Here is a 12,957-nt window from a genome sequence, read left to right as displayed (position 1 = left end):
AGGCTATTGATGCTTGTGAATAAAAGCGAAACATGTCCTGGTAAATTAGTGCTGTAACATTACAACTTAGCAACACAAACTGTAATTGTATTGAAAAGGTGGATCAAAACAACCAACAAATTGTTAGTATATCCTTACAACAACTCGGAAAATCACAGGACGGTCCTTGAACATTAGCCTACTACACACAATGTCAACAAGATTTCTTACTAGCACTGACACTAAAGTTATCTTACCAGCCAGCAAATTCAGTCTGTCAGATAAATCAGGAAATGTTTCGATATTACCGAATATTGCATATATGAGTGCATATTAACACCAGAAGGAAAACTAGCGACTAAATGTGCTGGGGAGTGATTGCCTAGCTGCTAATGCAAGATAGTAATTATGAGCTTATCTGATATCATTTTACATATCAGAAAAAAAAATGTGAATCTATAAACTATTTCTTGATAAAGATTGATAAAGATTAATACATAATTAGCATCTTTCAATGACTGATAATTCGATTAATGTGATATAATAAAGAGCATGTCCACACGCCTAATATCAGGTGCTTACCAGTCAAACGGTTAAAAGAATGCACGATTGTAAGTAGCCTATATGTTCAGAAGTGATCCACAAATCTCACATCCAGCTTCCCACATCCCCACTCCATAGTCATTTAAATTCCTGATCACACTTCAGTAAGGATCCCACTGATAAAAATGTCCACTCTCTTATACTTTTCCCATGCTGTTATAACCAGACTGCACCTTATATTGTTGGTAAAAGGTACCACTTCCTTCCCTTTTGCTTTCCTTAACATCTATCTCAACCTAATCCCTGGTTAACACTACCCTGGTTCCCTTTCCTCCACAAATTTCCTATGTGCCTAAAAATGGAGTCCCCCATTACCAGAGCCTCAACCCCATCCACCTCATTAGATCCTCTCCCCTCCTTGTCTCCCTTATCTTCCCTGACAGCTGCAGATCCTATTTCCTCCTCCCTGTTCCCCTCTCTTGACCCTGTCCCACCTCCCTCTTCCTATCCTCTTCTCTATGTTTCCTTTCTTCTTACCATGAGGCTGAGTGGCTCAGACGGTTGAAGCACTGGCCTTCTGACCCCAACTTGGCAGGTTTGATCCTGGCTCAGTTTGGGGGTATTTGAAGGGGCTCAAATACATTAGCCTCATGTCGATAGATTTACTGGCGCGTAAAAGAACTCCTATGGGACTAAATTCTGGTACCTCGGCATCTCCAAAAACCAAGAAAGTAGTTAGTGGGATTATAAGAAATAAATTTACAAGAGGGTCCACATTTTCAATGCAATATATCAAGTAAATAATATTACATCAATCTTGGGACTAGTTTCAGCCACTTAATGGCCATCTTCAGCCAAATAAAAATGAAACACATTATCTGATAACTAACTCATATGTATAACAGACAAAGACAATGTTGCAGGAATAATTATAACATTAAAATACGTATACCAGTAAAAACAAAATTTTGGTTATGATCTTCTTGTCATAATATGATGTCTTTAAGTTGATTTAAGACCTCAGGCAAAGCAGTAAATCTGGAAATGATAGCCAGAATTAGGAATTAATAAACATTCAGAAAAGAAAGTAAAAAGGAGAAAAATTATTTATGAGACTCACCTCTATAGTGAAATGTACAGTACCAGTATGGTATCCAATGTCTGATGTAGAAAAAGCACTGACTTGCTGGAGGAAGCAGGCAGGCCATGTAAACAAAGGAGTGGATAGAGAACAAGCACTGACTTATTGTAGGAAGCAGGCAATGTAAATAAAGAAGTAGAAAGGGTGATGAGGGGAGGGGATAAGGAAGGGGGAGAAGGAGAGTCTAAGGTGGGGCTGAAGGATGCGGAAAGAAAAACTGCTGCTGAGAGGGGAATTTAAAGAGATTATAAAAGAAAGAATTATTTTTATCTGGGACATGATTACTAAAGATAGGAATTAAAAGGTCAAATAAAATGTTTGATTTCTCTGAAATTTCATTTAGATTGAGGTTAGGATTGAAAAAACTGTTCAGATGGATAAAACAATTTTCTATAATATTGAGCTGGGGGCCTTTTCATACAACTTTGAGAATTTTTATACCTTGGATGATATTAGTGAACTTATGGTCAGTATCACCCAGGTGCTGTCCCATGGCCAAAAATCTATTATATTTCAGGGCATTAACATGCTCTAAGTATCTTATATGGAAACTCCTACCTGTTTGACTGACATAAGATGCGTTAAAATGGGTGATACTAACTATAACTTCACTAATATCAATCACCGGGCAAGGTGTGCTATTTACACAACAGATGAGCCCAAATTAGCACACTGAGGTGAAACGCTGACAACCAGGAATGAGTTAGCTGGAAAATTTATAATGTCCAATAATGGATCAACTATATTTGTATTATAAATTTACTCATTTGGGATAAATATTTCAGGTTCCCTATGGGAATCAACATCTATATCATCTGATGGCCAGGCAGGCATCAATATTTGGTAATGAAGCAATGTCTCTCATAGTGCATTGTCACTGCCGGTAGCTCCAAGTAGCCTATGCAGTGGCTTCCTTTCGATGCTCCAACACAACTTTCCCAGTCCCACTTTCCACCCCCTACCCTTGAAGATATCATCCGATTCCTAACCATCTCCCTCCTCAATATTCACCCCTACCACCACCCCCTATTCCTATCCCAACTGTAGGCTGCCACCAACCAAACCCTAAACATACACTTCCAGACCTCCCACTCAGGCCTCAACACCCACTTCCACTTCACCCACCTCGAGACCCTCATTTAACCATGGACCCTATCCTTAAAAGAAGATCCTGGACTCCATCATCTTCCATAACATCCAGTCCTTCCAGTCCAAACACCTACACCTCAAAGCCCACATCACCCAATACACCTCCCATGTAATCCTCCTCAACAAAACCATGCTACGCCCCCACCGCTTTAATACCCACCTCGACAACACCGATACCCCACCATATATTTCCTTATCCTTCTCTCCCCTCTCTCCCCTTCAAACAACCACACCCTCTCCCACAATGCCCTTGACACCCTCATCACACCTACCGAAATCCAATCAGTCCTGTCCAAATCCCGTAACACAGCCCCTGGACCCGACAAAACCCTCTACCTCTACATCCGACAAGCCCCGCTATCCCTCCTCACCCTACTGGCCGACCTCTACACCTTCAACTTTCACACAGGATTCTATCCCACTGCCTGGAAACATACCACAATGCTCCTGTTCCCTAAATCAGGTAAACCCCCCTCCGAACTGGACTCCTACTGCCCCATTACCTTCATCACAATCCTAGCCAAAATCCTGGATAAAATCCTAGTCTACCACCTCCACTCCCACCTGCAAACCTACCATCTCCTACCCCCCTCACAATTTGGTTTCTGGCTCAAACTTTCCACTGAAGACCAAATCCTCCGTCTCCTCCAAACTACATCCAATAACTTTAACCAAGCTTGTCCCATGCTCCTAATCACCTTTGACTTCCAATTGGCCTTTGACTCTGTCTGGCACCCCGTGCTCCTCTTTAAACTAAGGTTCTTCGCCTTCCCCATCTCCTACATCCGTCTGATTTCCTCATACCTAACCAACCGCACTACCCAGATATCCATAAACAACAACTCTCGCCCCCCCCCCCCTTTTCTCTCACTCTAGGAGTCCCCCAAGGATCGCTACTCTCCCCGCTACTCTTTATCCTCTTCGTAGCTGATATCCTGCAACCCCCCTGCCCCCCGCTCAACTCCTACAGTTTTCAGATGATACAGCAATCCTGGCCCCCCTATACTCAGTCCAAACCATCAACTGATCCATCCAACCTTACTTCAACACCTTCATCTCCTGGTGCGACCAGTGGAACCTAAAAATAAACCCCAATAAAACCCAAGCCATCCTCTTCTGCCACAACCGTGGCAAATCCAGCACCACTCGCAACCCGAACCACCTTAACCTCAAAGTCCGGGACACCCGCATCCGCATCTAACCCACCTTAAAATACCTCGGGATCCTCTTTGACCAGCACCTAACCTTTCGCCCCCACTTCCAACACCTCAAGTCCAGGACGGCCTCCCGTGCCCGACTGGTGCGCCGCCTGGCTGGCACACGGTGGGGTCTCCAATCTTCCCTCTCCTCCACACATACAAGAACTTTGTCCAACCTCCCATTAGCTATGGACTCACCACCTGGGCGGCCATAGCTAAATCTAACCCCAACCTCTATCGCCCCCTCCTTTCAATAGAACGACGCACCGTACGCCACGCCCTCCGTCTCCTATTCCCCTATCCCACTTTGGACCTCCATGACATATTTCCATTCCCCAAACTTGACTCCTACATCCTCACCCAATTCCAGCGCGCCTACCAACAAGCCCTAGACCGCGACTATCCCACCCTAAACCACCTCCTCAATGGCCCCCCCGCCCCCTCCCCACATTTCATCTAAACACCTTTCCACTTATACCGCTCCCTGCCCCCACCCTGAAGTGATGCCACCCTGAGGACTGTAACTGTACTACACCACCTCTCATTTTCCAACCCCACCTCACCAACCACAATAGCCCCCATCCTCCAATAGAAATACTACATTACATGACACACTTGGGAGCACGCACACGCGTCCTCACCTCTCCTCCATCAATCAGATGTCCTCCTGCCCCATATACAGAATTCACATCACAGCCAAATGTTTGTTATTTACTCTATTTATTTTTCGAATCACCACATTGAAACCAAAAATCCTGTCTCTATGTTAATATTTTGTTTTTCCAATCTATAAATAATTAAGTATTAATTTTGTATTAAGCTGTAGCAGAAAAACTAAATTCTGTATACATGATAATATGTAACAAAATGTAAAATTCTAATTTCGTTTCTTTTTAATCAACCAACATCTGTACATATTGTAACATGTACTGTAATATAATGAACCCCTATGACCATACCGCATTCTATTTAATTTCTGTGAAATCATTTTATTTTTACCTTATAAACAGGAGTACTAATTCTGTATTAATCAACCAACCACTGTACATAATGTAATATGTACTGTAATATAAAGAACCCCTATGAACATACTGTATTCTATTTAACTTCTGTGTAATAATTTTATCTGTGTAATCATTTTATGTTTTGCCTTATAAACAAGAGTACTAATTCTGTATTAATCAACCAACCATTGTACATAATGTAATATGTACTGTATTACAATGAACCCCTATGAAAATACTGTATTCTTTTTAATTTCTGTGTAATAATTTTATCTTCCTACCTTATAAACAATCAAGTATTAAATTTGTATCATTCCGTAGTAGTAACAAACAGCTGCATATCGATGGCCTAGACTGAATACCTCGTATCTCACAAAGTTCTTTCTATCAATTATTTCCCTTAAGACTGGTTACGCATCCCAGCCACACATGGATATGCAGTCCATCAGAACAATGTTCGTTGTGTTCTTTTTTCCTATGCCGATGTGTGAAGCAAAATGAACCTTACCATACCGTACTATAGGAAAGTATGTTTGCGTGACGTATTTACTAACTCCTAGAGTATAATTTTTATAAGGTTCATTTCCCTTTACTCGTAAGCATAGGGAAATAAACCCAACAAACATTGTTCTGATGGACTGCATACCCAAATGTGGCTGGAAGGCGTGATCAGTCTTAAGGGAAATAATGGATAGGAAGAAGTTTGTGAGGTACGAGGTATTCAATCTAGGCCATCTATATATTGTAATGTAATGGACACTTATGGCCAAGTATGTATTATCTTTACAGAAATCAATTGCGACTAAAAATGCATTGAGCTACCTGTATATATTGTATTGTAAATATTGTAACACTTTGTATTGTAAAATTTTGTAATAGCGTTCGTTAACCTGCCAATGTACCTCCCCAACATCAATTTAAACTATGAACTATAAATTGTTATTGTATTGTAAATATTGTAGTAGCACACTGTACTGTATTATATTGTAATAACGTTTTGTGAACCCACCAATGTACCTCTCCAACACCAATTTAAAACTTTGTCTGATTAACGGTAAATAACTAAGGAGAATAAATGAGAGGTAAAATTCCCCTCCCCTCCCACTTCTTTAAGTCAATCCTCACCTCCCTGCAACCTACTCCCACAACCCACCAAACCCCCCATAAATCTCCTGGCCAGAGAGAAGGCGTCACCTTCTGAGTGCCCCGTCCTTCCCCCCCCCCCCACCATCGAGGAGGGAAATAAAAACCTCTCAATTGGAATTGAATTGGCCTTCACGGTATGCGCTAGCCATGCATCCTGGTAGGTGTGCTATTTACCAACTGATGAACCCAACTTAGCACAATGGGGCAAAACGCTGGCAATCAGGAATGAGTTAGCTGGAAAATTTATAATGTCCAATAATGGACCAACTATATTTGTATTATAAATTTACTCATTCGGGACAAATATTTCAGGTCTGCTGCTCGGAGGTCTTCATATATGTGGTCTTCGGGAATAGTGAGTTCCACGCCAGGGATGAGACAGTTTGTCATGGTGAGGGGAGGCGACTGCCAACTAGGCATCTGCCTGTTTATGTTTATATTGGGCCGACTGAGTTAGCATTGTATGTGATGGCCACCCAGCCGAAAAATAATTTGGGCGTGTCTTGACAAGTTTTCCGAGTTTGGCAAGGAGATGCCGTGGAGACCAAGAGAAATATTTTCATTCCCCTCCCCAAAGGGGAGTGCTTTCTTCAGAACAGAAGGTTTTTTGTTGAATTCCAAGGCCAGAGGAGTAGATGGAGGAACTTAAAGAATGGCCTTCCACAAGGGAGTGTGCTAGCACCTATACTTTTCATTATCTGCACCAATGATCAGCCTCGCCCACAAGGCGCAGAGAGTTTTATTTATGCAGACGATGTCGCTCTGACAGCTGAAGAGGAAACGTTTGAACTAGCTGAAGAGAAGCTCTCCCATGTTCTACAAATTCTAAGTGGTTATTACCAAGAGAACCAACTAAAACCACACCCATAAAAAACACAAGTCTGTGCCTTCCACCTAAAAATTGACAGACAGCGAGAAAATTGCAAGTGATTTGGGAAGGTAAAATATTAGAACACTGCTTCACTCCCAAATATCTAGGAGTAACTCTTGACCGAGCACTAACCTATAGAACACACTGTCTGAATTCCAAAAGGAAGGTGTTTGCAAGGAACAACATTATCCAGAAATTACCGGGTTCAACTGGGGGGACGCATTCTCTCCTTTTAAGAACATCAGCAATACCCCTCTGTTATTCAGCAGCAGAATACGCCTGCCCTGTCTGGTGTAGATCTAGTCATGCAAATCAAGTGGATGTTGCCTTAAATGAAACCTGCAGACTCATTACAGGATGTTTGAGATCTACACCACTTCATAAAGTTTATTGTCTGGCAGGTATGCCACCTCCAGATATTCGCTGTGAGTGTGCATCCAGACTGGAGAAATCTAAAGCACTGAACCAGAACATGAGAAAGTTGGGTTTTGTTTGTGACTCCACTCTATGTGAATGTGGTGAAGGACAGACAATGAGCTATCTTCTTGTTGCCATTAATGCTTTCACGGCCCGTACTTATAGACATGATATTGTATAGGCTTTTGGGATTGTGCCGTGTCAAGAAAATAAGGTGAAATTCTTAACGTTTTGCAGAAAACTGTGCTCTACATCCTCAGAGAACAGTTTCTAAATCACATCGTTACCTGCCATCATCAGAAATGATTAATGATTATAGTAACAGATTTGTTATTGTCCTGTATAATTGTAAGTATACCGGTAATGTATGTTTCTGACACGATTAAATAAATAAACCACCCCTGTTACTACCATCACTACTATCACCTCAGCCCACCCGCCTATTACTACTACTGTCATGTCTCATTCCTTCCCTCTTATGACGTCTACTCTTCCCTTCCCTCCCAACCCTGATCTAACACATCCTCAGAGCGCATCTCTTCAGCCACCTGCCGAGGGAAATTCTACTACAGATGCTCCTGGAAACATGGTACATCCCCCACCAACATCACCGCCTTCTGCCCATAGTAACAGCTATAGCTGCATGGTTTGCGGTGTGGATCCTACCCGTGCGAAGAGCTTTCCACATTTACAACGCCGACGGTCCAACATATTTAGTCAGACTTCTCTTTCCAACTTCTGACGACGACGTACGACTCATCGCCACCGGGATACACCTCAACGGCCGCCACCATCGGATCGAACCATCTCGTTCACCTCCCCAAACTTTGCCTCGTCCCACCACACCTCGTAGCCGTCCCCGGCCTGCCCTACCTCCCCAACCACCTAGTCCATATCTTCGCCCTTATCCACCTCCACCCGGTTATTTTTCACCACCACCACCTTCCTTTGACATCCTTCAACTTCTCCTCCTTCTATCACAGCTTTACACTTCACCTATTTCCCTCCCACCTTGTTTAAACCTTCACTTCATAGCATCACTGTCATATCTATTCATGCCTTGTATCAAATCTCAATAAAGCACAGTATAATTATCCCCACTTAGCCAAGAGGCCCGTTCCTCTAAACCTCCACTCCTCAACACCGTCAACTCTCCTGGCCAGAGAAAGGGCGACACCCTCTAGGTGGCCCGTCCCATCTCCTCAGGGTGGGGAATAAAAACTTGGATAGATAGACCCAAAGGGTGAATAAACACTTGCGTTGTTTTGTTATTATTTACTTACGGCTCGAAGATTATTCATGTTCCGCTTTTTGTTGCTCAACCCAGGAGTAATAGGAATTAAGCAGTTATTTGTTACTTAGTTGCTTTTTCATTTGAATGCAGTATATTTTTCGGTTTACTGTTTTCATTACTTATCTTTACAGTGTTGATTATTTTTAATCCGATAAGCTATTAAATAGAAATCATATGATAGATAACGGAGATAAGCCATTGAAGTATAAGGAGAGGATATTTTTAGAGGAAGAACAGCTGATGAGCTGTGTGTGAAGATATTAGATTTGAGATATAAGCAGAAAAAACATTTTTTTAAAATTTCACCGGTACCGGTCTTTTGTGTAAATTCACAGAGAGGCAAGTTGCATTCAACACACATTTCTGAAGTAAGTTTTGATCGGTAGCCTACTATTTATAAGCTCGTGAAAGAAAATACGGAACCCTCCGGTACTTGTACTGCTATTCTGTACATATCTACCAAAACATTAATGACCTTGAGTCTGTCAATTCTGAACCCACGTGATTCACTACACCAATCACATTGCAGGCTCAACCACAGCGTTCCCTGCGTCGAGGCGATGCGCACTGGTTCAGTTAGTTCATAAAATGAAGTCGGAGTCTAAAAGTTTGTTGACAGCTCAGACAGAAAAGCCAAATCATTACTCGTAAGTCACATAAATATTCCGTTATGTGTCGTGAATTAATGTAAGTGACCCTAGGGAATATCAGTGTTCAATGATTCAGTAATTCATTATCTCTTTTATAGGTATTTAAAGGAATTCCGTGTGGAGCAATGTCCATTGTTTCTTCAACACAAATGTACACAACATAGACCTTTCACTTGCTTTCACTGGCATTTTATGAATCAACGTCGTCGTAGACCAGTGCGAAGGAGGGACGGAACGTTCAATTATAGTGCTGATAATTATTGTACTAAGTTCGATGAAACTACGGGAGTATGTCCGGAAGGAGACGAGTGAGTTATTTGTCTCTCGTGTGTGCTGAAACGATGTCGCTACTTGTGTTTCTGTTTTGAATTTCCCACATAATTGAGTTGTATATTTAGCAATGGTAACTTTTATGTAATTGGTGTTGCTGTGATCTGTCATTTAAATGCACAGTTTTTTGTTTTAAGCACACAGTATTTTCAGTAGTGAGCGTACCATTATTTGATGGGGAAATGATTTAAGATGTCAAACATAAAATGTAAACATGACAGGTATCAAGAGGCGGTGTTTTACGTGAACGCATAAAATGGAAGAAATACTGTACTCTGTCACTTCTGTGTTGTGTTATGTGTTAAATTATATAGTAATTTAATGCTTTTAGCTAATCTACTAAGCTTGATTAATGCGTTTTATTAATGATGGTGATGCGTCGGTAATGATTTTTCGCTCAGTTTTTTTAACCTATAATTATGTTGTATCGTACGTAGAAGAGAATCAAATTATCAGAATTACTTGCATGGACAGTGTTTTGTCGAATTTTGAAATGTTCCATTGAGCCTGTTCCAAGTATAGAAGGGAATGGATGTAATTGAACATCAATACAATTTGATAATTATTGTGAAATATATGTAGTGACGCACGCAGTTCATGGAATTAGTAGTTTTATAAGCAATACTGGTCTAGCTGTAATGGTTGAGACCAAAAGAATACGTGCATTTCTGATGTGATGCCAGTTCAGTGAGTGAATTTATATGGAATGGCAAATTATAGGACCTCATTTAGGTGGATGTGTAATAACCCATATCTGTCCCTGAAATATCACTATAAAATTTGTCACAAATGGAACATAATAATTGCTTTTACACATATCAAGTGAAAAATCTGCAGCAAATTAAGAAATGTAGGATGCTAAATGGTTTGTTTTGTCACCTATTCAATACATATAAATTTTACATTTAGGAATTAATTATTAATTCCGCTTGAGACATGTTTCGCCCTTTATTGAGGGCATCATCAGTCAAATTACCTCCTCAAGGCAAAAATCAGGTACCTGATTAGTATTTAACATGCACAAATTAATACACATTACAATGGGAAAATTAAGTACGAGAAACTCTTGTACAATGGTGATGGTTAAACAATATAAGTGTAAAGAATAAGAAGTCGGCACCAGTGCTTAAAATTACTGGGTAATTATAGCAGAGTTCAGCAGTGGTGTTCTGAAGAATAATTGACGCACTCATAGGAAATTATAAAGTTTATAAAATTATTTACAGTATAACAGTCAGGGGGAAAGGGTATAGTGCTCGGCGTCAATGTTTGTAACAAAAATTACTGTCAATGGTTGGTAACATTGTTACAAACATTGACGCCGAGCACTATACCCTTTCCCCCTGGACTGTTATACTGTAAATAATTTTATAAACTTTATAATTTCCTATGAGTGCATCAATTATTCTTCAGAGCACCACTGCTGAACTCTGCTATAATTACCCAGTAATTTTAAGCATTGATGCCGACTTCTTATTCTTTAAACTTATATTGTTTAACCATCACCATTGTACAAGAGTTTCTCGTACTTAATTTTCCCATTGTAATGTGTATTAATTTGTGCATGTTAAATACTAATCAGGTACCTGATTTTTGCCTTGAGGAGGTAATTTGACTGATGATGCCCTCAATGAAGGGCGAAACATGTCTCAAGCGGAATTAATAATTAATTCCTAAATGTAAAATTTATATGTATAGAATAGGTGACAAAATAAACCATTTAGCATCCTACATTCAGTATCTTCAATACGGACAACAATGATTTTTATCACTTGCAACAAATTAAGAAATACCGTCGTTATTTGAGAAATATGAAAACATACTTAAGGCTTGTAGGCAGGACTGGTTTATGTCGTTCTCCGCTGCTGGTGCCGTCTTTTGTTACTTTCTTCAGGTCCAGGGCTAGCACCATGGAATGGGAGTGCTATGTCTGTGGATTCTCATTATCTTTGTCCATTCGCTGCTGGGCCGTCTTTTGTTACTTTCTTCAGGTCCAGGGCTAGCACCAAATACTTTAAACCACCAATACCGGACAGCTCTATCTCAACAGCATTGAGTCGAGTGCGAACAGCGATGGTGGTGACATCTAGCGTGTTGGTGTGAACTGCATACTCGTCTATGCTACTTGAGAGGAATGCACTACACTCATTGGAAATATTTTTGTTAAAATAATAAATTGAATAATCATAATAATTAAGAATGACATTTTAAAATATGAAATGCCTCTTTCATAAACCTCCAAACGAGCATTATGTTAGCCGTGCCTTTTGCTATGTCTTGAAAATTAAAAGCAGCATTTGTTTGAGGATCCAACCATCCTTTGGGGGAAATATTTAAAAACTACCTACTCTCCAGTTTTTTCTAGCCTGGCGAAGGACGTTGTATGGACTTGGCCTAGTTTTGCGGCCGGATGCCTTTCCTACCACCAATCGTATGTGGAGGGATATATATTCACTACCTCTTGTTTCTGTGGTTGTTTCTCGTGTGATGTGTTGTATATATTTGAAGATGCGTATGAATACGAACACAAACCCGTAGCCCCCGATCTACAGGAATTAACAGACGTGAATAAAATCTCCGACTTAGTCGGGAATCGTACCAGGGTCCTCTGAACCGAAGGCCAGTACGCTGACCTTTCCGTGGTGGTGATTATTTTTTAAGAGGAAGTACAACTGGCCAGCCATCCTCTATTAACACTAATCAGAAGGGAAATGGAAGAGATCCAACACTCCAAAGAATGAAGGTATCATAAAAACGGGGGGCACGAAGCGCTAACCATTCAGCCAGAGCGGACAGATAACTTAACAACATCCATGATTTATTACAATTTTGGGAAAGAGAAGCTGTAATTAAGGAACAGGAGTTCTGATCCATTATTTTGACTTCTTATTTGTCTTCTTCTTCTCCTTCGATACGGCCGATCTTCCCGAATGCTACAGGAGAACTCAACTCACGCTGCTCTCTCGTTTTTGCTGTACTTTGAATTTTCTGTTTTATCTCTGAAGACAGAAATACATAATAGGCCTATGTATAATACATTGGGGTTACGGTGAGTGAACTAGGATGTTCTTGACAAGGAAGAAGTGTTCAGAATTTCCTAAAGTCTCTTTCACAAATTTATGCATGAAGCATTATCATACACTCATATTAAATTAGTTGGACTGGTGCTCAAGCCTATGCCTGTAATACACTGAAATAATTGTCTTGCCCACTTCTGTGGTGTAGTGGTTCATG

General features: G+C 40.7%; 1 protein-coding gene and 1 long non-coding RNA gene across 7 annotated transcripts in view; one reads left to right on the top strand and one right to left on the bottom strand.

Annotated features, from left to right (window-relative positions):
* Positions 1-1,199: 1,199 nt before the first annotated feature.
* On the bottom strand, positions 1,200-8,859 carry LOC137498450 (uncharacterized). Its single transcript, XR_011017807.1, has 3 exons — positions 8,733-8,859; positions 1,643-1,708; positions 1,200-1,560 (listed from the first exon to the last, which is right to left on the bottom strand). It is a non-coding gene; the product is annotated as an uncharacterized lncRNA (long non-coding RNA).
* A 466-nt stretch (positions 8,860-9,325) lies between these two features.
* Positions 9,326-12,957, top strand: part of unk (RING finger protein unk) — a 337,167-nt gene continuing 333,535 nt past the window's right edge. For 2 of the 6 annotated variants that reach the window (XR_010861738.2, XM_067158929.2), the window contains exons 1-2: positions 9,326-9,390; positions 9,492-9,701. Coding sequence is in view for 5 of the 6 variants with exons in the window: in XM_067158929.2 (XP_067015030.1) it covers positions 9,332-9,390; positions 9,492-9,701 (269 nt within the window). In the remaining variant the exon portion in view is untranslated. Of the gene's footprint in view, positions 9,391-9,491; positions 10,106-10,329; positions 10,411-12,957 lie in introns of those variants that run through there. The other 4 variants (XM_067158953.2, XM_067158932.2, XM_067158938.2 and 1 more) reach the window with 4 other exon arrangements.

Source organism: Anabrus simplex, chromosome 1 (genome assembly GCF_040414725.1).
Source record: "Anabrus simplex isolate iqAnaSimp1 chromosome 1, ASM4041472v1, whole genome shotgun sequence".
NCBI lineage: Eukaryota > Metazoa > Arthropoda > Insecta > Orthoptera > Tettigoniidae > Anabrus > Anabrus simplex.
Note: the sequence above shows the minus strand (reverse complement) of the source record. Positions and strands in the feature narration are given on the sequence as shown.